The sequence below is a fragment of the Vanellus vanellus genome, assembly GCF_965231255.1.
Source record: "Vanellus vanellus genome assembly, chromosome: 26".
In the NCBI taxonomy this organism is placed as follows: domain Eukaryota; kingdom Metazoa; phylum Chordata; class Aves; order Charadriiformes; family Charadriidae; genus Vanellus; species Vanellus vanellus.
In genome coordinates, this window is record NC_138931.1 from 3,220,021 (window position 1) to 3,245,020 (window position 25,000).

The 25,000-nt window shown below is 41.0% G+C and overlaps 1 protein-coding gene across 1 annotated transcript in view; it reads left to right on the top strand.

The window, feature by feature from the left end:
* Positions 1–25,000, top strand: part of DOCK5 (dedicator of cytokinesis 5) — a gene marked incomplete at both ends in the record, with an annotated part of 79,470 nt that overhangs the window by 45,503 nt on the left and 8,967 nt on the right. The window contains 24 exons of the mRNA XM_082495867.1: positions 119–253; positions 984–1,095; positions 2,251–2,321; positions 3,310–3,416; positions 3,861–3,997; positions 4,710–4,805; positions 5,746–5,844; positions 8,546–8,640; positions 9,709–9,787; positions 10,324–10,424; positions 11,516–11,574; positions 12,081–12,235; positions 13,886–13,971; positions 14,519–14,675; positions 15,196–15,236; positions 15,349–15,439; positions 16,180–16,299; positions 17,086–17,175; positions 17,968–18,072; positions 19,382–19,523; positions 21,923–22,004; positions 22,208–22,292; positions 23,060–23,146; positions 23,606–23,782. Of these exons, the coding sequence (XP_082351993.1) occupies positions 119–253; positions 984–1,095; positions 2,251–2,321; positions 3,310–3,416; positions 3,861–3,997; positions 4,710–4,805; positions 5,746–5,844; positions 8,546–8,640; positions 9,709–9,787; positions 10,324–10,424; positions 11,516–11,574; positions 12,081–12,235; positions 13,886–13,971; positions 14,519–14,675; positions 15,196–15,236; positions 15,349–15,439; positions 16,180–16,299; positions 17,086–17,175; positions 17,968–18,072; positions 19,382–19,523; positions 21,923–22,004; positions 22,208–22,292; positions 23,060–23,146; positions 23,606–23,782 (2,509 nt within the window). The remainder of the gene's footprint in view (positions 1–118; positions 254–983; positions 1,096–2,250; positions 2,322–3,309; positions 3,417–3,860; positions 3,998–4,709; positions 4,806–5,745; positions 5,845–8,545; positions 8,641–9,708; positions 9,788–10,323; positions 10,425–11,515; positions 11,575–12,080; positions 12,236–13,885; positions 13,972–14,518; positions 14,676–15,195; positions 15,237–15,348; positions 15,440–16,179; positions 16,300–17,085; positions 17,176–17,967; positions 18,073–19,381; positions 19,524–21,922; positions 22,005–22,207; positions 22,293–23,059; positions 23,147–23,605; positions 23,783–25,000) is intronic.

Here is a 25,000-nt window from a genome sequence, read left to right on the forward strand (position 1 = left end):
AGGAACTCCCTTGTCTGTTATCTAGTTATTAGACTGTAGTTCCTCTCTGGAATAAGGAAGCTGGACTTACACAGAAACTCAAAAGTGACTGTATTTATTCTCCTTTTTATTTCCAAAGGAAGCTCACCAAAGTACTGAATTGTTATGTGGGAAATGCTGATGACTCCAGCAAGACAGAATTGCTATTTGCTGCTCTGAAAGCCTTGAAGTACCTGTTCCGATTCATTGTTCAGTCACGAATATTGTACCTGAGGTGAGACCAAGGTCATTGCCATGTCTCCTGTTGGAAGTCAATGGAGTTCCTTCCAGTCAATACAACTGGGAGGGGGGGACCATTCTTCAGCGTATCCTCTATCCTTGGATTATTAAAAGTATCTTTCTACCCTTTGTCTACAGGTGGAGAAAATTAACTATTTCAATTTTTACTCAATTTATTTGAAGAGCAAAATCCTTTTAGTCACCTGTAGCGTGCTATAAGCAGCATATGGTAGTGCTGAAAAGGAACCTGTTATTTATTAAAAAAAATAACAAATAGAATGACTGCCTCATTTTAAGAAACTTTAAGAAACAAATGCACACGTAGTTAATTGTTAGGTGAGGTGAGGCTGACACATTGTCCAGTTAGGGTGTGGTCAATGACAGTAGTTTTACTGTGGCATCATAACATGTTTCCAAAGATTTACAGTGAATGTTTGGAATCCTTTCCTCGTATTCATTCTGACTTTTTCATTTAATACAGAATGAGCTACTTGATTCTTGGAACGCAGGCAGAATTTGATGCAATGGCAGTTTAAAAAGTGCAGCTTTTCCCTTAAACCAGATTTCAGCAGGAAAAAAACTGCAGAATCCCCAAAGCCATTTTTAAACTTTGTAGAAGGAGATTCCATTAAGATTTTGTTCCACAGGATAAAATCATATTTCAGCTACTGTGACACTGTTAGCCTAGATTTATGCGTGTAACTGACTCTTTCTGTTCTTTGTAGGTTTTATGGGAAGAGTGAAGATGGAGATGAATTTAATGATGCAATACGCAAGCTGTTCCTCTCCTTCAACGTCCTCATGGACCGGCCTTTAGAGGAGGCTGTCAAGATAAAGGTATGCATAATTTTCAGGGAGGTAATATCTTTTATTAGATCAACTGATACAGCTGGGGGGTAGGAGGGAGGCAGAAAAAGGGACATGCTTTGAGGCACGTAAAACCCATGCAGATGAGTCACACCACCTCTGAATGTCTGTTTTAATGAACTGTGTGTAGCAGGAAAGGAATATTTAAACCCCAAAGTTTATCAAATAAAGATATGAGAGCTGTGGCTTTGCTGAAAACGCTTCAGCACTTGCTAGGATGAAAGCTAATGACCAGTGAAGATGTAATCTACTGCAGTGTGGGAGACACTTCAACCAGAAACATCAAGCTTAAGGGTGTTGGAGGTAGAAATGTTAAACCACTGCAAAAATCAACGTAATGCTGGCAATGAAAGTAATGAAAAAACAAATGGTTTCTAAATGTGTCGTAGATTTTATATTTGCTTGTTTTTTCTGGTGTCAACTGGACTGTGAACTTTCTGTGTATGCTCTGAGGAGGAGCAGCCGTGCAATGAGGCTGCTAAATTGCTAAAGGCAATGAGGTCTTTAGATTGCTTTCTTTATTTCAGTTCTAGCTAACGTGCTTTTCTCTGTTTGAAGGAAAGATTGATTCAAAACTTGTAATTAGCAATTGGGTGATTTAAAGCCCAACTTTGATTCTCCTGCGGTCAGAGTACCTGCTGGCGGCAGCTGTAGAGTATCACAGAGACACCTTTAGTTGCTGTTGCATCTCATTGTCTGGATGCTACATTTAAGAAAGCCATACTAGTACCTAGGTGACTTACTACTGTGTACGTGGACATGCTAAAGTATGCAGAACACCGAGTCAAGTTGACTGACTAGTGCTTTTCATGTCAGGCTATAAGGAGCTTAATCTCTCCAAGTGCAGGATGTTGGCAAAACCTAAAGAACTTGGCTAGGAATCCTTCCTCCTTCACCTTTTCCGCTCTGCGCTGCAGATGTGTGGTTGCTGGAGGCTCTTTGGATGCATAAATTTGATCTTAAGCCAGTTCTCTACAGGTGTCTGCATACTTGCTCTTGACAAAAGCTAGATTTGCCATGTGAGCTACGGGCATTGTTGCTGAGACTTTACACCCTTTTAGAATGAACTAGCTAGTCTAGCTCGCTTTCCATGTGTGTTTCATGTCCTTGTTTTTTTTCTTGCAGGGTGCAGCTTTAAAATATTTGCCAAGCATCATAAATGATGTCAAACTAGTATTTGACCCTGTTGAGCTCAGGTAACCATATTGTTTGTCCTCTAAACCCAGCTCATGTGTTGGGAAGAATTTTGGAAACTTTCCTAAAAACAGCCACTCTGATTATGACATGATGATGCATGTACTGTGCATAAATTTGAGGAAGCGCTTGCAGGGCTTTAAAGGAAGTCAGTTTAGTTCAAAGGAATCTATGCATCTCCACTGCTCGCTCTTAGGCGCTTTGAGATTTTACTGAAAACAAAAATTTGAGGACTGAGGAGTGATATGTTGAAACATTGTGCAAGTTTCCACCGATTCTTAATGATTGCTTCTGAGGTAAACCAAAATGTGTGACAAAGGCATAACCTTGGTCAGGAAAACAAAAGTTGTATTTATTCAGGAAATTCACAGTACTGCGTGGATTTCTGTTCTTTGGTGCTCATAGCTTTGCCCAGAACCTCCCAATTATGCCTCCTTGTTCTGACACAAGTAATTTGCTCATAAACAGTAGACAGACAGCAAATGTACATGGAATTTAATTTAATGGAATCTCAGATTGAAATGAGTCATCACTCTTGATGAAAGGGGCATCTGGAAGGATACGCTCTTGCCACTGTATGTAGCAGTGTTTCAAGTTTTGGTAGTGGTCTGCTGAAGCTTTGCAAAATTCTGCTTTCATTTTATATGAAAGTAAGTACAATTTTCTTATGCTGGCACTGGAGGGCAGAGGGTATTGTCTATTTATAAGCTTTTGTGGTACATGTCGTGTGTCTTGGGATGCAAGCCTCATTTTAAGAGGTTTAAGCCTTCAGTCTGAATCCTGTCCAGTTTTACTGAAAGTTCTGTGCTAAGCTTCTTGAAAATAAGTTAGGGCTCTATGGTAATTTGCCTGGAGACTGCTTCCAGGTAATGTGTCCACACAGTAACAAAACTGCTTGACTTGTGCAGGTGCAGGACAGTGTTAGCGTAGGATGGAATCATGTTGGGTGAAAACGCTGACCTTCTGCTTACTTTGTGGTTTGCACACTAGTGTCCTCTTCAGCAAGTTCATTCAGAGTATTCCCGACAACCAGTTAGTTCGACAGAAGCTGAACTGCATGACCAAGATAGTCGAGAGTGATCTGTTTAAACAGTCCGGTAAGTAGCAAATTGAAGTCTCTGGATTCGGCATGGGGCCACGCACCCTTAAAAACAAAAATGTCTTTCAAGTTCACATGTACTTTACATCAGTCATCACTGGTAGTCTACCAGTAAATCCATCTTTAGAAATACTCCTTGCCATGGAACAATTGAAACTTTTTTGCTGCTCAGTCTCTATGCACTGCCTAACTGTAGGATCCCGATCCAGTGTGTTGATTTAGAAAGAGGTAGAAGGTGAGAGTGCGCTGTTTGATGCAATATGTATAATTACAGGTTTATGACTGCCTTTAATCTGTTAGTGGTAACTTAAGTGGATTTAAGCATGTTTTGGTGTCCAAGATAAAGTTATGGGCAGAAAGCTACTGTGTGGCACCCCTGTATACAGAATGCTGAAGAACCTTCTGAGACCAACAAGATGTGGTGCTCTGTTTCATTTCTTAGAATGCAGAGATGCTCTTCTGCCACTACTAATAGATCAGCTAAGCGGCCAGTTGGATGACAATTCGAACAAGCCTGACCACGAGGCCTGCTCACAGCTACTTAGCAACGTTCTTGAAGTCCTGGATCGGAAAGATGTGGTGAGCATGAACTGTCAAGGGTGCAAATTAAGTTTAATTCTTCTTTTGAGAATTTATGGGAAAGAAATTTTCTCAACTTATACTTTGAAGAATTAGCAAGCTCTGATGTTTACAGAAATTGTGTTGCATTGCTGTATAGTTCTTTGAATCTCTTTGCGCGTAAAGTAGCTGTGTCTAAAAAGATCCATAAAAGGTTGAATTAGTGGTTATCACTACAGTACAAAAAGCAATTACTTTCCTTTCAAGGGACCAAAATGTTATCCTCAGTTACTTCAGTGGCTTGTTGAAGCAAGTCATAAAAGTATTTGGTTTCTTGTTTTCTCTGCTATGAAATAGGGACAACGACCATTATTCAGTCAGGAAAATACACTTACTTGCCACATTAGTCATGGAAATTGATTCTAAGTTGCTCTGAAAAGAATAGTTTGAACTGAAGAGCTGTTCAGGGAAAACAAAGCCCAGTCAAAGCACCAGCTTCAGTTTAGCTATGCCAGGATGAACTAATGAAGCTGGTATACATCAATTATGCTAGCTCTCCGCTAAGCGTATGCCTACAGTATTTGAATTGATTGCTCATATGTTTTAAATCTCCTTTTTTGCATCCTCTGATAACAATTAACCACTATCAGGGCAGTCCTCCCACACAGGGAGCACACTCTAGAACGGTATACGTTAAGAAATGTCTCAAATTTTCCTTGTTGAACATCCCCAGGGGCCCACCGCTGTCCACATCCAGCTGATCATGGAACGCCTGCTAAGGAGAATAAACCGCACAGTGATTGGAATGAGCAGACAGTCTCCACACATCGTGAGGGCCTTTTACTTGCTTCAGTTATTACTTTACCATTTGTTATAGTGGAATTTGTTCTCCTGGGAGATTTCAGCATGTAGCAGTGGTTTATGAAATCATCTTTCCGTTTCCTGCAGGGCTTCTGTGCCACTAAAACATGGCTTTTGGTGGTTTTATAAGACCAGGTATTAGGATACAAATTGTCCTCTTCCAGCAGCAGTTCGAACTGAATCACGGTTGGCTGTGATTTCAACTTCCTTTGGGCCCATGTGCACAGAGAGTTTGGGTTCAGTGCATTTTCTAATACACAAGGAGTCTTTGCTGAAAAAAAGCTCTTTTGTCACCTTGGCTGAATAGGATTAAATACTGAAGGATGGGGCATCTCTAAGGGGCATTTCTGACTACTGTGTGGCATCCTAGAAGGTACATGCAAGTTGCTATGTTTTAATTTACTGTGTACAGACAGATGGAAAAATCCAGAGATGGGCTCTTGATATTGCTATATCTTTTTATCTATTGCTATATTATTTTTTTGATAACTCTAAGGTCGCGTTAATACTATTACCAATATGTTAGCCATGACAATTACAGTTGGCCGTAGTAAATTTGAAAACCATAAAATCATTGAACCATTTAGGTTGGAAAAGACTCATACAATACAGTGCAGTGGTGTATAGTGTTATACAGTCCATTGTTTTGAGGATGTGTTTTTCTTGCAGGCTGTGATCCCTGGGGGGAAAGAAAGCTATACCTAGACTTCATAGTTGAAATTTAGGAAGTCTTGGCTGGTTTGCGGTAGAGGACTAAACAGTCACACAGACTGATGTCAGGACATAGATGAGCAGGATTGTGATCAGTGAGATTTGATTAGGCAGAACTCTGAAAGCATATGCCACACTTTGAACTGACAGTGCTTAATCCAGAAAAATAATCAAATGTTTTGTTTCTCCTGTTCTAGGGTATTTTTGTGGCCTGCATGACAGCCATCCTGAGGCAGATGGATGATTTCCATTACAACCATTACATCAATACTTTCAAAACCAGGCAGGACATTATTGTAAGTCAGCCTGGCTGGGGAATTAGCTCAGCCCATAAAGAATTACACTCTGCTTCTGAAAGGTCATTTCAAGTTACAGTATTCAGTTTGGGAATGATTATACTGCATTCATTGTTAATGACTTATGGACACCTAATGCCACAGCCCCTGGCGATATAGTCACATCACCCCTGTGGGGTATACACATTGAGCATTGCTGACTCAGTAGAGCTTGAGAATAGCATTTGTAGCATTGAGTAAAACCACCTTTAATGACTATTTAAGTCTGCAAGTAAGAAGTCAGGAACCAGACAAGTGAATGAAGATGAAAAAGAAAAGCGTTTTCCCCTCTCTTGGTCTCATTGTATCTCTTTCTGATCCTGTTCTCTTTATCTAATTCTTTCTCCTCTTCTAGAGTTTAATTAAATGCTTTAGGCTTGTTTTAGTGGGCAGCAATGCAAGTAGTTCTTCCCTCTGTGTTAAAAACTGTGTACAATCCGTGTCCCCAAAGACTTTCAATATGAAACCAGGTGAAATGTTAGGGTTGGTGTTTTGGGGGTTTTTTTTTGAGGTCCTTAGAATTAACATCTCTGTTCAGATTTTTTTTTCCCCGGACTACCCAGAACAAGTCAGAACCAAACCCAGTATTTATGCAAGTCTCTGAAGCATGACACAGCAACTCGTCTGGCTTTTTTGTCCCCATACTCCTTGCTTTGCAACTTAGAAGTGCTTGCTTTTTTAAATACTGGCTGGGGAAGAGCCTGGAGTTGTGTTCTTCCTGTAAAAGCTGGATCAAAACCCACAAGAAGGTGTTTGTAAGTCATTTTGGATGGCAAGGTGATCTCTTCCCTGTGTGGTTGGAATTGCTTGCAATGTGTTGAGCAACATAGCCACCTACAGGACACACACATTTCTGTCACTTCTGCATTAAAGGGCTACTTGGCTCTATTGTCTATAGAGAGCACTCATCATCTAGTTTTAGAACTGCTTTTTATATTAATCAAATATTTTTTTGTGAAGGAGGAAAAAACAAAAGCAAATAGATTCAGGAATTGTGCTGGTCTTCATCATGTAAATGAGTGAAAAGGTTTTTCAGCAGGGTTATGTAGAAATACTGTGTCTGAGGAAGAAGGGTGCCAGGAAGACAAATCTGATAGATTTCAGAAGAAGGTGGATTCAAGGCAGAATTGAAACAGATTTTATGTTGAGTGAGCCTCAGTTCAGAAGTTTTTCTTTTTCCTGAAGAGCAGTTGGGGTAGTAGGAGACCATTGTAACTTAAGTTCAAGGTAAGATTAAACAGGTGCTTAAGGCTTTCCTGAAATGTCAACTTCAGATTGAAGCTTGGCTTGGAAGTTGAAGGTGTCTTCTTTTACCATATAGTTCTACATCTTCTGTCTCAAATAGGAGGATATTTCTTTGGTATTTCTGTGTGTATACATAAAGCTGCTACATGAAGATATATCAAGACGGTGAATTATGTAATCAGTAGAACGACCTGCATATTATTTGGACAGATACCGATCACGAATACCAATTTGTAATCTAATTTTTACAAATCCTTAAATCTACAGAAGCAAGCCTGTGTTAGAACGTTGCATTCTTTTTTTGACTGCAATAATTGTTTTTATGTATTTTTGTTGTTTATTGTTGGTTTTTATTTGCTTTGGTATTTACAGCCCTGGCATTGCATCATTACTTGGTTGGTTTAACACTGTTATAAGTTAATTCATATCTTCAAGGTCCCCTTGTCAAGTCCGAACCTTTCCATCAAGCTCTGATTTAATAATGCCTAAAAGACTTTTACCGAGGCAGCACCAAATGCCCGTTTCTCTCTCTACATCGATGTCGCTTGCCAATTCTTCAGAGCAAGCTGTTCAGCTCAACAGAATTTTCTTTTTTCCTGGTGATCTTTGCAAGGTGGCAATTTCTCATGTGACCATCTTTGTGTCCCTCTTTTCTTTGAATGCTAATGTGCTGTCTTTGTAGAGAATAGAATCCATTTAAATGCTCATAGGTAGCACTTATATTTGTAGAGACCACAATATAGAGATCGATATTCGTGGTATTACCTTCTTTTGTTCATCTCTCTTCTTTTTTCTTTTCCTTTTTTCTTATTGTACAGTCATCTTTGCCTTGCCCAAGTCTTAAGGTGTGATATAGCTTTGGAGCAGTTTAGTGTTTGTGCAAAAAGTGGCTTTTTCTACAGGAATGTTCTAAACCAATTGTCTGATGGCATGTTCACTACCTGTTTAACTGTCCTTAAACTGGACCAGAAAAGACTTCACTAATTGGGAAGTGAAAATACATTATTGTTTCCATCTTTATAGAAGATACTGTGTAGGGCTGTTACACTGCCATCATTCAGATGTTTGGAAACAAGTCCTTGAATATTGGTTTTGCTTTTTAATCCAGCTTGTGCACCAGAACTCGCTACAACAGAGCTTAATTCAAAACAGTAAAGACAGATTTAATTAAACAGATCAACATATTCTGTGGAATTATTTCTCCTTCTGTAATTGAATGGATGAGATGTCAGAAATAATTTAGTTACTGGAATATACCCACTCAATAAGAGATCCTTCTTAGGAGGTACAGTGTATTGATTGCTAATCAAGGCAGTTGTTAATCAATGCAATTGCAAACATTTGCATTTCCCTATATTTTCCTGCAGATAAGACTAACACTCAACCTGATGGGCTGTGGTTTTTATTTTTCCATCAGGACTTCCTCATGGAAACATTCATTATGTTTAAGGATCTGATTGGAAAAAACGTCTATGCAGCTGACTGGATGGTCATGAACATGATGCAGAGCAGGTATGTAGTTGCTGCTATTTTAAGTCTTGCGACTGCTTTGGAACCCTGGTGGTTCTGAAAGGAGGGAGACTCACACAAGCAGGCTTGCAAATCACAGGCGTTACATAGCCTTATTTTCTTTTACAGTTTCAGGGTGATTAAAGTTAGATTTCAGTAAATTGTAGTGCCTGCACGTTTCTGTTGAAGGACTGGAAATCTTTTTTTTTCCTGCCCGAAGGCACACGATCAAAACCATGCGGTCTTTCATCCAGCCACTTACCTGCTGGAGGGTGCAACATAAATCAGAGGCCTTTTTGGTTTCAATTCTGGGGGTATCACATGGCAAACGTAACGCTACGGTTGGACATAAGTGTGGCCTAGGCTTTAGTGTGCTGGCCTGTAAGCTAGAACTACCTAGGCTCACTTCTGTCCTCTGCTGTGGACTCTGTTTGGCCTTGTGTGAGTCACTCTCCTGCTAAGTCTGTACAATTTGAGTGCCTTTGGCTCACTATCTCTCTGCTGTGCTCAGGAGCAAAGCATGGACAAAACTTGCTATCCACAGCAGGGCCTGCGTGCCTGTGAGTTTAACCTTTCCAACGGCGTTACCAACAGAACTGGGGACAGAATGAAGAAACAACAAGCACGTAACTCCTGTTTGTGTGGCACAGTCATGCAGGTCATCTTCAAAGTGGAGGCAGTGTAGCTCCACGGTGTCATAGGGGTGCAGTATGGAGAAGGATGTGAAAGTGGGAAGTTATTTCAATGCTTCAGTGGTGAGGATAGGTTAAACTTAACAGGAGCCACCATCTGGAATGGCACTGCAGTGTCAAAGAGATTGGATGACCCAAAAAGTGTTTTGTTTTTCATTCGTCTCCAGTCAAGGTTTCTTTTGTTCAGAAAAAGAGGAAAACTTTCCCTGAATGTCCCTCTACTGGGAAAGAGGTGAAATAGCATTATAGAGGAGTATCTGTCTTGTTTGGGAGCATCTATTGTTGTCTCCTGAGTTTACATGTAGGAGTTGTAAACCCAGAATTGCAATGTTATTTTTTTCAAGACCCACCTTTTATTGGATGTTTTTATCTCTTCCAGGGTTTTCCTCCGGGCGGTGAACCAATTTACGTCTGTACTCAATCGTTTCTTTCTGGATCAAGCAAATTTTGAACTCCAGGTAATAATAGCTCTATTGATTCTGGATTTTTCTTATGGGCCCCAGTCCTGAAAGGCAGGAACAACAAAGAAATCCCGCTGTTAACAGATTTGTTGATATGGAGCTTGCCCATGGAAAGCGTCCATAGTCTTTTATAGCAAAGCCATTCTGAATTACAGAGCTGTGATTAGTGCAGCAATAAGTTGCGAGCAGATGCCGCGGCTGCAGGCTTTACAAGGTCAAGTTGAGCAGCATGCTGACTGCAGCTGATTTGTGCTTGACTAGTTAAGGACAAAATACTGTATGGGCGTACCCACTGTCGCTTTCTTTCGTTGGAAAGTACAAGCTAGAAAGAGTGAGCGATTTTAAGTTGCTGTACAGTTCTGGCTTCCCTGCTGTGGCTGAGAACACAGACTCATCTACCAGCCCACTGCTGGTGCGGTTCCGCATTAGCACTTACCGGGGAGACTGCAGCATCTGGGACTGTGGAGCTCTGTTGTGCCGGTTGTCGCTTTTCCTTTGTCTTCTCCTATTTTAGACTTGTTTCTCTTCCACAGCTCTGGAATAACTATTTCCATTTGGCAGTGGCCTTTCTCACTCATGAATCCCTCCAGCTGGAGACCTTCTCACAAGCCAAACGCAACAAAATTATCAAGAAGTGAGTTTACATTTCAAAAGTTGCCAGGCCTTTTTGCTTTTAAGAAAGCTTTTTGCTTTTAAGAAATTTTTACTGTTCCCAACTTACCCTGTACAATCTTAGAATGAGATGAAGCATGCCATGGAAGTGCTTGATTAATGAAAGATGATAAAGGGAGGAGGGATGACTAGGAAGGATGTCAGGTCTTTACACTGTGGATGTGTAACTCTGGTCAGAGCTGTTTGAGCTCAGTTTAAGCACCTTGCCAAAGGATTCTTTCCGCTGTAAGGTCTGTGACAGAAGGCTTGCCATAGATCCCAAAGCAATACCTTATGCAATTCCTCAGCCACTATGTAAGATAAGTAAGCAAGAATCCTAAAAGCCCTGGAACATTTTAGTCCCCTCTCTTTACTTTTTCTGTTTGGAAAGTGAGAGCGCTTCAGAGGCGTTCAACAAGCCCAAAGTAGTAATTTTTAGTAACCTGGCCAAATTCACAAAGACGCTGAACAGCTTTTACTTGTGCATTTAGCTGAAATCAAGTGCCTAAATATCTTTGTAGATCTTGACATAGAATTTTGTTAGGGCATACACAGTTACTGTTTGCCATCTTTTTTTCTGCAATAAGGAGGGTTTTTAGATGCCTGGTAATTAAATATTCTTGCATTCTCTTCATATCAGCAGTTAAAACTTTAGGGAAAAACACTAAATGCAACAGAATTCTGGGTAAAATAGCACAAAGCAGCAGAACTGCAGCTTTATTCTGCTCTCAGGGAGTCTGAAGTCTTCTGCCGTGATGGCACATGGCCATTCTCTTCCTCTGTGCCCTGACTGTTAGTGCTGGGCCGGGTAAGGAAGAGAAAAGGATGAGTTGAACATCTGACAAAAGGTATGTAATATCGAGGAACTACTTGGTAGGCCCTTAGTAGGGAAGATATTTTGTGATTCTCCCCGGTATAAATGACCGGAATATTCAGGTTTGTGCATGGTGGTTTTTTTTAAGGAGAGGGTAATAGATTTTGTAGTTCTGCCATTAAATTTCTTCAGCGGTTTTGCAAAAGTAACTTCAGCGCATAGGCCTCTCTCATCTTTTTCTTTCTGATACTTTTTTCTAGGTATGGGGACATGCGGAAAGAAATTGGCTTCAAAATAAGGGATATGTGGTATAATCTGGGTGAGTTCCAGCTAAAGAATTATCTTTATTCAAGCCCTCAAGCTGGGTTTCAAATCCTTTATTTCTTTATAAAAGAAATGCTCATGTTTAATGTGGGGAAATACACTTAAGGTTCAGCTGTTTCAGAGCACAAAATCTCTTTTCCTTTTTGTGTAAACAGCTTGCAAAAGCTGATCTTTTCTCACATCAGCTGCTGAGATAATTTCTTAGATTCCTTATAAAGGATGTTCTACCATATGAAGGACAAGAGTAGAATTTTTCAGAGAGCCTTTGTGATTTGCAATGCAATTTGCATGCAATTCAGTTCAGTTATTTTCTTGGACTATTCCTGAAATTTGGAGCTGTAACATGATAATTCTACCTTAAGTAGCTGTTACCCACATAAAATATGCATGCGAAGCAGAATGTCTCTGTTTTATGGTCTTTACTTTATATGAATAATGTGCTTAAACATTTAGATATCCGAATCTTGCCATTAGGATTATCTGACTTTGACTTTCTTGCAGGTCCCCACAAAATAAAATTCATTCCAGCAATGGTAGGCCCAATCCTGGAGGTAACGCTGGTCCCAGAGCCTGAGCTACGGAAAGCTACCATTCCCATCTTCTTTGATATGATGCAGTGCGAGTTTAACTTCAGTGGGAACAGAAACTTCCATATGGTAAGAGAGCTTGGTATCGTCAGTACTGGTGTTCCATAGTATGCATTGGGCAAGTAGGAGAAGAGAACATTTAAACAAAAACAACAACAAAAAAAAGAACAACCCACACAAAGTAAGCATTGTGCCAAACACTTTGGGGAGTTATTGTTCAGTCGCTTGTAGGAGTCGGCACTCTTCAGTTCTGTCCCTGACTGTACCTTTGCATGACTTTGACAATTAATGAATTCCTCTGTTTTCATACATTTTTGCATTTGCAAATGTGTGAATACCCACCTCTAAATTGTGAAGCAATTTGGAGACCCTAAGAGGGTACTCAAAAAAGTAATGTCTAATCACAATTATATATCTAATCACAATATAAATTCCCCCAAGGCAGATACTTGGCTGTACATGTAAGTCACTATGAAGAAAATTGCTGTACAGTCAAGTGTTAGGACTGTGTAGTTGCTTACATACTGACTAATCCTCTATTAACTTCAAATTTGATAACACTTTCGTGAATACTGATGCCATCATTATGGAAAGGAGAACAGTGATACAAAGGACAGACACGATTTGCTTGAGGCTACACAAGTAAAAGGACAGAGCAGGGAACAGGACATGGATCCCTGAGTTCCAACTCCGTGCTAATTTCTGCAGAAGTTACCTTTATTGCTACTGAGAAAGGACCAGAAAGTAAGGAAGGAAAAAAGAGGAGCTTTCACTTTTGCCCTGAGGTTAAGTTTCCACTGCAGTTTCTAAGGACTTATTCTTCCAACTTTCCTCTGGGGATATCGGACATTAACATCTCAACTGGCAGGCAGGGGACACTGTAGTTATGCTGTAGACAGTCTTCTCCCTGGAGATGGGTAGGAGCCATCCATCCAAAAGGCAGCCACCTTGGCATTTCAGGCTGTTGTCAAATGTGACGTGCATCTCCCTGAGCACCATCCTCACACCAGCTTAGACCCCTGCTTCAGTGTGCATACGGGATCTTTCTTCCCTTGGGGTCATCAGTCTTTGGTGCGGTTGGCCCCAGGGTCTCAGGGGGGTTTGGAATCGGTAGAAGGAAGCAGGATGTGGGCAGCATGGATTTTCCATTCCAGTGGTATTTATATACTAGCTACAGTTATAACTGAGACTGTACTTGATCTGCTTGCACATAACAGGGCTTATTTTCATGGCTAGACAGATAATCACACGGGACTTGGTTCTCGCATCAGGAGAAGTTGCTTTAATTAGTAGTCACAAGTCATCATGATAGCCAGAGTTGTAACTTGCCTTTAACTGATGGTGGTAGTTCAGTTTTTTTAGGATGAGTGGATGACCATTATTATCTGTAAGCTGGCTGCTAGAATGTTTCTCCATCCTAGCAAAAGTGAATGGCTAATGGATGGGGGAGAAGGGGAAGAATTACCCCAGACCATGACTTTCCAGTGACTGTAGGACGAGAGAGGGAGGACTTGTATTTCCTTGCTCCAGTCTTGTCATCTTGGCTTCTTACCACTTTTATTCTGCTCCAACAATGAAAGAGTCCTCTAGCTTGGCTCTTAAAACCAGTGTCTGATAGCGGGGGGGCGGTTCAGAAACACCAGCCACAAGCATTACTAATGTTCAGACCATACTCCTGAGAGTTGCTGTTTATTTGATTGTGGTTTTTTGCCTTTTCAGTTTGAAAATGAGTTGATAACCAAGCTGGACCAGGAAGTGGAGGGTGGCCGAGGAGATGAACAGTACAAGATATTGCTGGAGAAACTGTGAGTTTTATAAAGAACACGGAGGCTCTTCTTTTACAGCTTAGCTGGCTATTTTTCTAATGCAAAGAAACTAATTCATTGCTCTGGTGAACAGGGAGACAGTGCAGTTGACGGTGATGTTAATACCATACAGGTAGCCTGAGACTGCTTGCCTTAAAATGACGCTTCTATTATGGAGCAGCAACTTGCACGACTACCCTAAACTTGGAGATGAAAACCTACTGGCAGGTGCCAAACTGGCGAGAGGATTGTAAGTGGAAGAGCTTCAGAACAGCAGGCTCAGAATTAAAGCACAGTCAGAACCTTCTTTTGGCACCAAGAGTAGAATACAGGGGTTTTGATCAACAAAGCAGGCTTTAACCTGCCTGACTGGGGTATCTCAGGTCTGTGGTGGGGTGTGCTGTTCTGCGCTGAGAGAGTCTCTGATCAGGAAATACATTTGACTGTGTTAGCTGAGCAGCTGGTTGAATAATTTACACTGAAGTTCTTATCACTGCTCAGAACTGTAACTGAGCGTTCCCACCTGTCTCTCTGGGTGTACCTGCAGCCTCCTGGAACACTGTCGGAAGCATAAATATCTGTCTACTTCTGGAGAAGTGTTTGCTTTGCTGGTCAGCAGCCTGCTAGAGAACCTGCTGGACTACAGGACAATCATGCATGACGAAAGCAAGGAGAACCGCATGAGCTGCACTGTCAATGTGCTGGTATGGGGAAGGCTAGATTTGGATATGGGTGCTTCTTTACTGACCTGACTTCTGTGGATTCTGAAAGATGGGTTTGGGGTTTTTTTTAGGATTCTAGGTAGTTCTTTATGCCATTTCTGGTTAATGATGGGCCCAAATCAGGCTACCAGCTGTTGACAGCTATATAACATAGAAAGATGTACAGTCCAAAATGAAGTCTTTGTCTACATGATAATCTGAAGCCCTGAAAGGCAGGAAAGATGGCTAGCTGATAATTTGGGAAGTCTGTTCCACTGCAAAGAGCCTGTAAAACTTTGGACAAGTCACTTTCTCTCTTTGACTTACCCCTTTTCTGGAGGTGGTAGTAGCCCTTGTTGCAGGAAGGGGTGGTTGCAGGAATATATGCGCCTAAGTAGGCAAAATCACAGCAAAGATCTTTGTAATATCTAAAACTGATGCTTAAGTTACTTGTCTAGAGATGATTATGAAAATCCATAGCACAATCTATTGTAAAAGTGTGACTTTTTTGTATTCTTGGCAGAATTTTTATAAGGAGAAGAAACGGGAGGACATTTATATCAGGTAGGCTGTTTCCCTCCATAAACATGTATAGAAGCTTCTATGTCTTGTGGTGTTCTGTACACTGATACAGGAGTCCTTCACATCAAGTAACAATTGCTTTTTGTTTATTTAGGTATCTGTATAAGCTCCGGGACCTGCACACAGACTGTGAGAACTTCACAGAGGCAGCATACACTCTCCTCCTCCATGCAGAGCTGCTCCAGGTATGACACTAAAGCCAATGTTGGTTTCCACTGTCTTGGTACAGGTTTCAAATTAAGTGCAAACAGCTCAGAATAAACAATTCACCTTTTTTTGTTCTTTTTTTTAAATGTGACTTTGCATTACCTGGGTGCTAGTGGTCACTAGGGAGCCTCACAATTTTGCAAATTGCACAGCAGCCAAGTGGATGAAAGCAAAAATGTTATTAGCATCAATTTGTTGCATACTCTCAGTGACGCAGCGCACTGTCGTGGACTGGGAGAAAATGTCCATGTTCAGAGTCATAGTACAGTTTTTTTCCACTTCGGTGTGAACAGTTTAAAATGCATTAGCCGAAGCCATCTTAATTTGGATTTTAGTCAACCTCTTCATGTCTTCCACAGATTAATAAAGCCGTACACATTCAGTTAGCATCTTAACATAGGACCTTAAGCCAAAATCGCACCAGTTTTGCACATATAATTAAACTTGTATTAACATTTTAAAGTGATTTTTAAATACAACTAGAAAAATTGTACAAATTCATATGAATTCTTAAACTGATTTAAAGTGAACTTTTAATGGAGAAAAAAAATTGCACGTAACTGAAGCTTTGTGGCTGCTTATGTGTGTAGTGGGAGAGCATAATCAGATGTTTTTCTGTGCTGCTGGCTGGAGTCGTTTAAGAAGTTACTCCTTGTTGTTAACCAGAAAATGTTCCAGTTCTTTCAACTTTGCCTTTTTTTTTTTTCCTCCGTACTAGTGGTCAGAGAAGCCATGTGTCCCTCACCTCCTGCAGAGGGACAGCTACTATGTCTACTCACAACAGGAACTCAAAGAAAAACTCTACCAAGAAATTATCTCCTTCTTTGACAGGGGAAAGGTGAGTGTCTCTGCAGTGTTCCTACAGGTCACTGGTAAATACTTGGCTTGGAGAATACTGCTGGCCAAGGTTGGGTTCAAGAGTAAAAGCCGACGTGATTCCATAACAGGCCTCTGATGCTTAGGCCTGGCTTTTTAATAGGGACCACAGAACTGGCACGAGCGGGGCATGTATTTGTCCTGGTAATATTGGAATCCTTCTATTTCCTTGTTAGCCAAAGAGCATCTGAAAATTTAACCCTGTTGAGGATACTGGCTAGATGAGAAAACTATGCGTGTTTTCCTTTCTTTTGCTGGGTAATGGCTTTTGTCAGGTTTTTTGTGTTGCAGTAAGTATGGCTTGTCTGGCTGATACTGAACTGGTGTTAGTTGCACTTTGGATAGGTGGTTCTACCAGGGCTAAATGAGACAAACCCAAGGAAGCCTGATGCAGGGGATGAAGTATTAGTGTAGGAGTAGAGCACCTGGGCTTCTCTTGTTTGCTGTTCAGACCTGTCCTTCCACCTCTGTGTGCCTCACTTTTCCCTGTCAAGAGTAACCATAGACACCGCTTTGTAAATCACTTTCAGGTCTACAAATCAAAAGAGCTCTGTGACTATAATAATTATCACAAAAAATGTACAGCATGGAGTCTAAGGGAAAGTTGGCAGTGCATTAAAGTACTGCCTGAATTAAAATCAGCTGAATTTTTTGTTTACCTATCTGTGGTAATGAATGCTTTTAACTGACTCTCTTATTTTGCTTGTGTTCTTCTTCCCCCGCCTGCATCCCTTCACCTTCCATGGAGATGTGGGAAAAAGCCATTCAACTAAGCAAGGAGTTGGCTGACATGTATGAAAACAAGGTCTTTGATTATGAGGGACTTGGTAATCTCCTGGTAAGATTTTTTTTCTGCGTTTTCAGCAGGTTGCTGACTGCTTAAATTAATGTTGTTGAGCAGGATAAGCCCAAAATACATTTATGTTAAAGACAAACACACCAACATAACCCCCATGGTTTCGTAAAGCTTAATATTATAAGAATGTTTTCATAATTTTTTTTTTAGATGTGTGGTTTTGACCTTGTAATTAGCATGACAATATCATGTGCAGATGCTTAGCATTCTTAGTGTTGATCAAATAAGGTAACATTTGCATGGTGTATTTTCAGGCTCCGTAAATCTCATCACCTTGTTATTTCTGTGCTAAAACTACTGTGTATGAACACAGAAGTATAGAATCGTTGTGGTTCTGAATTATGGGTTTTAGTGGTTAAAGATGTAACCAGATGGTCTTTATGTTCTTTCATATGAGAATCATCTGCCCAGTTTTATTTCTGCCAGTTCTCTGACATTTGTCACCATTTGGGTCTGCTCAGTTTCAGAACATATTTATTTTTAATTTGTATTGCAATAGTTAAGGATTTCAAGTATCCTCCTGGAATCCTGAAATACATGGCATTGTTCTCATCTGGAAACCAGGAAATGAAGTTGATTCTGGCCCAGACAAACCAAATATTTAACCAAGTAAATGGATAAGTATGAGATACTGTATCAAAAAAAACAATTGTAAAAAGTATTCTGTAGGGGAGAACTAAAAGATCGGGGATTGTCACTGGGAATGTGACCTACAGTCTGGCAGTGTCCTCGAATACTCCAAAGTGAAAATGCTGGTGACTTTCTCTTTTTCAGAAGAAACGAGCTACTTTTTATGAGAATATCATGAAGGCAATGAGACCTCAACCAGAGTACTTTGCTGTTGGATACTACGGTCAGGGTTTCCCCTCTTTCCTCCGGGTAAGAATTCTTCAGCACTCAAGTTCTGGAGTGGTGGGTACCCTAAAAGTCACAGTTTTTGCAGAGCTTCCAAGAAAATTCAGATGCCCTACTCCTTTTCCTTTGAATGACACTGAGAGTTCTAAATCCCTTAAGTATTTCAAAACATTTCAGAGACAAGTAAAAGACCACACTTTTTGTGTTAGCAAGTTTACTACAGTTGGTGTGTTGCAATAGGGTTTGATAGATGATTGGCATGTTCTTATATGGACTTAAACAAACTCTGCCTTTTATATTTGTGCCCTCAGAAATACAATTGTTGCCATTAGAAAATATTGAGCTTGTAAAGAATTTACCCCGTTGCTTTTCAGCCTGAATCAACCTAATTGTCAGGACATGGATCGTTTCAATGCTCAAGCACATTAGTGAGAGTCTGTCCCACGCAGAACTGAAATGCAAAGATGCTTCCTGTTTGAGATAGGTCCAGCAATGCTGAGCAGCAACGCAGGCTATAATAGCAGAATCTAGCCAAAGTGAGTCAGATGGGCAGGGTGCAGCATACTAGAAAATATTCCCAACTATTATTTAAAATTAAGGAACATTTACATTTTCAGACTGGAGTTGTTTGAAGTTACTGGCCTTAAACGGAAGCCAAGCTTAATAAAAAAGAAAAATGTTAACTTAGGACTGTGGAACTGGATGGCACGGAAGGCTTTCACCTCCAGGTCATGTTTTTGATTCCATCCCTTCCGGAAACCTCTGCTTGGTGGCCAGTTTGGAAAAATAATTGGCCGTGGTCTACTGTTAAGTCTGTAGTGCAAAGCTGCCATAGCTGGCCATTTAGTTAATGACAGCTGAAGAGAGTCAGGAGTGGCACGGAGGTAAAACTCGTGTCTTTGTGCATACAGAGATCCCTGTTAACTCACACCATCAGTGCTCTGGCAAGGATCATGCATTTCCACGCATCAAAGAACTTTGATGGACTCCTGTTTAAAATGGGTCCCCTAACTGAGACTTCATGTGTTGAATATGCGAGTCCTTAGAGTGCTAGAAAGCACAAACGTGTTCCAAGTGTGTGTTCCACACACTTGTATGTGGAACAATCAATTTTCAGGGCAAGTATGAGGATGCCATTGCAGGACCTTGCTCCAGAGAGTTGCTGTGGTGTCACTCCAGCCTGTTTCTTCTCTCACATGTTCTGACTGTGTGTTAAGCTAGGAGACAGCCCTTCATATAAACTAGATCTCTGAGACTACTCTGTGTATGTTTGGAAAGCTCCTTCTCCTCGATTTGTTTAGTGTTAATTCTCTGTTTCTTCTGCTGCCTACAGAATAAAATTTTTATCTACCGTGGCAAAGAGTATGAACGAAGGGAGGACTTCAACCTGAAGCTATTGACCCAGTTTCCTGGTGCTGAGAAGATGACTAGCACTGCACTTCCAGGAGAAGAGATCAAGTCTTCTCCCAAACAGTGTATCTTTTGGTTCTAATTTCATTTTGGCACGTTCAGGATCTGCCTCTTTCCTAGAATAAGAGAATTGGTAAACAACAATAATAAGCAAGGAACTTACTGTTCCAGGGGGACTTTGAAGGCAGGGCTGGGCCTGAAAATAAGACTATCTGGAATTGCAGTAGTGAACTGAAACATATCAAGCTGCCTCTCTTTTTCAATATCATTGGAGTTAAATGAGTTGCCGTTAGGATGAAACCTTAACGGATTACAGGTCGGGATTTTGTTGTGCCTTCTTCTCAAGCAGGTGGTGCTGACTGCTGTAGTATGTGTGTGATGGATCCAGTTTGGTATTTCTAGGTGCAAGAGGTAAAATACAGGCAGTGAAAGTGGGATATAATGAAAGTGGAAGTATGCTCTTTTCTTGCTTGCAGTTAACGAGCATTTATGAAGTGGCTGAGGTGTTTTTTTTTCACTAGAAGTCACTTTGTAAGTGTGAAGTGATTATTTATGTTGATGAAAGTTTTTGTTTGAACAGCCCTTCTGTTTGGTTGTTGTTTTGTTTTTTTTTTACTTTGTTTTCTTTATGCTGGTGGAACTCTACACTGTGTGACACACACCACTATGCTAAAGATCCTCTTTCTCTTAATTGTGAGCATCATGGAGGGCAGCCTAGTGAAGATGCTTCAGGTTCTTATTTGTGACTTCCAGTCAATAGCAGATGTGCTTCTGGAAGATGTACGTCAGTAAAAACCAAATTACTGGCCTGTGTTATACAGGCCAGGCCAGAGAATCTGGTGGTCCATTTTGGCCTTAAAAGTCTGTGTATGAAGGCACAACTGAAGCAGCGATACCAGATGCTTCCCTTGCAATAAGCCTGCCAAGCACTAAATCCACATAGGAAATTAAAATTCATTCAAGACCAAACTTGGTATCAAAAAATGCCTCTTCTATTGCTGCTTTGTTTCAGCTACTTCCTTTGCATCTGTTTGTGTTTGTTCTAATGTTTTTGGCTCAAGAAGAACCTGAACTGCAAAATTTGGATCCAGATCTGAACTCTTCCAAAAGTTTGGGGGTGTTTGGTTCCGGGTCTTTGGCATAGCCCCATTCTAAAGGGGAGCAGCTGCATAGCTTGGATTTGGTACAGGTTCTTCTCGGACTCTTACAAACACCTTCTGAAAAGATGAGGAGTTTGAGTGCCCAAATCACTGTTGTATTAGGCAGGAGTTGATGGTTCCGTAGTTTGTTTTAATTTCATGCTTTTTTTAACCTCCTTTGTCTCAGGCTCCTTTTTGCTTTTGCTCAGAATCTGTTTCCTCGCTCTTTTATGATCAAATGCCTTGTTCTTCCTTTGGTTGTTTCATAATAGTTTACCAGAGATATGAATTGAGCTGTACCCAGTCTCAGGGAATGCCCACACGGCTGACCAGGCTAGCCCTCCACCAGTCCTGAACTGGGCGCTGTATAGCATGCTTAGCGTGTCACGAAGCCCAAGCTAATAAGCTCTCCTGAGAGAAAGAATATATTAGCTTGGGCTCAGCGCTTGATCTAATGTGGCTGTGCAGTTTTGGGTTCAGATTTGGCTAGTATCCAGCTGGCTCTTCCGTGCGGGCAGAATGACCTTGCCTTTGCTTCCAAAATACTGTTTGGAACTACCCTGAGCAAAATAAAGGATGTAGGGGGCTGCACTACCCACCAGTAAAGTCTTGCCACTTCAGAGTGCAATTAGCAGGTGAATCACAGAAATAATCTCTTAATGTGGGTCAAATTGTTTATGTTTTACTTTTGCATACAAGTTTTTACTTCTGCAAAGCCTTCAATACAGTCCTTGAAACAGAACTCTGGAGGAACAGCATTGTAAGCTGTTATGCTTGGGGACACTATTACTATTTATTGTTTTTTAATTTCTGTCATGGTTCACAGGTGTAAAAGCTGAAGATGAGGTAGATATTAACTGATGCTTTCTTCAGGTAGCTTTATTGATCTAAAAATTGGGAGGGAGGGGCAGCTTCACTCTACTGGAAGACTCTGACAAATAACTTTGGGGTGGTGGGGGAGAGAGAAGAGACAGGTGCATCCATTACAGAACTGAGTATAGGATCTTGTTTTCCAGTCCCCACAGTAGGAATCGGTAGCACCCAGGCTTCCCAAGCGTTTCACCAGGGAATTTCAATAGTTGGAAGTATTTTTACAGCCCTTACCTTTTGGAGCTTTTAGGTCATGAGTAGCATACAAACTACAAGAGGCAATATAATGCCTGTGATTGTTGATGAACTACCAAGTATTCTTCTTCAAACATGACAAGAGCACGGGGGATTGTTGAGAAGTCTGACATTTGATGAAAACGGGAAGGGTATTTCTCTCCCTCTCCTGTTTTCCCTAAAGGATTCATAGTTTTTCATCCTTAACTATAGCTGCTCAGATGTGCAGTGCTTTATTGTGAAGCCCGTGATGAACCTGCCACCTAATTATAAAGATAAACCTGTTCCTGAACAGATCTTAAAGTAATTTATTTTCCTTTTCCTTCAACATTTCTTCTATATTTTTCTCAACTATCCTAGGCACAAGGTGGAGTGCCTTTGTGTCTTGTATAAATTTGTTTCACGGTCCAGTTTAGAGATGGTTGTTTTTGAGAGGAAAGAGAATAACATTTATGTGAGGAGGATGAGAGGTAAGAAAACTCACCATTTACTCTGCTTCTTTGTAGCTACTACAGAGCAAACGAGGTGCAGCAGTTCACGCACTCCCGACCAGTCAGGAAAGGAGAAAAAGATCCAGACAATGAGTTTGCTGTGAGTCCTCTACTTCTGCGGCCAGCTGGCTTGGGTGTCTGTGCTATGAGAAGATGGTTCTATGCATTTATTTGTTTTGTTGGTGGCATTTTGAACAGCACTGTCACAATTTCTCTCCTCTACCTGTTGCAATGGAGTTTTTCTGTTAAACTGTAGGAAAGGCAAAGGGCAATTTTTACATAAAGCCAATGTGCTAATGTCAAGGGGCTCCACAGCTGAAGTTGTAACTTTCACAATCCTTGGTCTAGGATTCACAAATACTGTGCTAGCTGCAGCTTCCTACAGAGTGCAGCTGTGTGTCTGGTGGATTGTGGATGAAGTAGCCATCCTTAAGGAGGCCAGCCTCTAACTGAAGTGTCAGTTCAACTTCAGGCCAACTTTTAAGATTTGCAGTGGAGAGTGGGCCTTGGATGTAGTGTAGTAGCATGTTTCCTTGCTGCCTGCGAGGTATGCTGTTGCTCATGTGTAGTGGTTGGGCAAGTTGCATTTAACTCTGGCTAAATGTGCCATAATTGCAGTCCTGCTAGTAGTGGTCCACATGGAAGATAACAGCCTACTGCTGCTAATGCTGATACCAGTTAAATAGTAGAGGTGATATTTGTTGCCAAAAGCACTGGGTTTCATCCCAGCTAGCGAAGGTGAAAGGCACTGTGTAAATCCTGCCAGCTAGTGCTGGAAGCCTGGTTCTGTGCTCTACCACAGAAGAGAATTGAATTGCAAGCCCAATATTTTGCTTACATCTTGGAATATTTTCCTTCTCTAACTAGAATATGTGGATAGAAAGGACAACCTACACGACAGCGTATTCATTTCCAGGCATCCTCAAATGGTTTGAAGTCAAACAGATTACAACGGTGAGTTCTGCATATGGGCTGGGTCTCATCCCTCCCAGTCTTTCATGGAGTAGAGTGTCTTGCAACAGTTAGGACTACTACTCCTTCCACTGTTGGATGTGGCATACCAATAATTTCAGCTTCAGTTAAAAGCAAATGTGTATCATCTTTGATGTACTTGTCTTTTTATGCCATTCCGCAGACATCTCTACCCTAGGCTACAAAGTTCTATATGGGCTTTATAATGCTTGGGAGAGTGGTTACTTCTGTAACATACTCCAGTCAGCAGCCAAGTCCTAAACTGTTGTTCTTTCAGGTTAAGGTCATTCTTGCACTCATCTCTGAATGGCAAGATAGTTAGCACAGGATGTTCAAAATCCTCTTCTGGAAACTACTGGGCTGCTATTCATAGACGAGGAGTTACTTAACTTCATGTTCAGTGGAGGCAAATGAAGGTTTATTGTTTCTTCTTTCCATCAGGAAGAGATCAGCCCTTTGCAGAACGCCATAGAAACGATGGAGCTAACCAATGAGAAAATCAGCAACATTGTCCAACAGCATGTCTGGGACCGAAGCCTTCCTGTGCATCCTCTCTCTATGCTCCTGAATGGGATTGTGGACCCAGCAGTCATGGGGGGATATACCAACTATGAAAAGGTCTTTTTCACATTTATCTGTAGCTCAGTCTGTTGACCTCTGCAATGTTGAAGAACTGGATTTGAAACATGGGGAGTTCAAGTTCAGTTTTCAGCCGTTACTCAGATATAGTGCATTCTGTAGCTGTATCTGTGTGTTCAGAGATCAACGAAGAGAAAAGAACAAGGATTTCCACTAGACTGCAAGGTGGAACCCCCCCCCCCATCTTTAGTGTTTAGTTTTAGTGCTGTGCATTGCCACAGAGCTGAATGATCCAGCTCTTTTGGGCCCCATTTACAGGGGCGATAACAACATGATCCTGCCTCGAGGGGGCATTGAGGTGCTTGGTCCGCCCAAAGAACGCTGCGAATAACAAAGAAAAGCAAAAAAACTAACGTTTCTCCACTGCATTAATGTAGAATGGTAAGGCAAATGAGGATTTCTCTTTCCAGCAGATAATCTGGTTTTGGAGTCTTTCAGCAAAGAGCATGTATTTCAGGAAAAAAAGCAGTCTTTCCTATCCAGGTTTACTCAGTTGACTTCAGTTGAACACTGTACATTCTTCCTTTTTGGTCATGTTTAATTTAAGCTGTTTATTCCCAGTATCTAATGATGGTATTCCCAGCACAAAATATATTGCTTATTTCCATAAACTGAATGGATGGTGTTAAAACGCATTTAATTCTTCTCAGATGTGTTCCAGTCACATGAAATGAAGTGCAAAAGTTAACTGGGAGAGGGTCTGATTTATCTGGGGTCTAACTCTGCTCATTCCAGAGGAGTTGCATACTTTGCCAGGGCTGAATTTGGCCCTAAATCCTCCCATTTTATGAATTAAGGTTGACATAAAGTTTAGAATTACGAAAGTGGGAAAGCAGTTAAAACTAGGAAACACAAAGTATCTGTAACCACATCTGGAAATACTCATTTCTGGTTCATATTTTCCTATTTCAACTGAAGAACAGTACAGAACATTTGGCTTTTGTGGGCGGCTAAAATCTTGAGTTTTAATTGTTTCGTTGTAGCCAAAAGCCAAAGTCTGCATTTTTAACATGCGCTTTCTTCTTGCAATAATTAAACACTTTCAAGAAAAATCCGCTGGGACCTATCCGGCAGTCCTTTCCCAGGCTAACCTCCTCTTGACATCAGCCTTTTCAGAATCATACCACCAGGCCTATAAACACTTGTGCATACAGTCCGGTTAATGGAATGCAGAACTAAGAAATATATGCAGAGGCT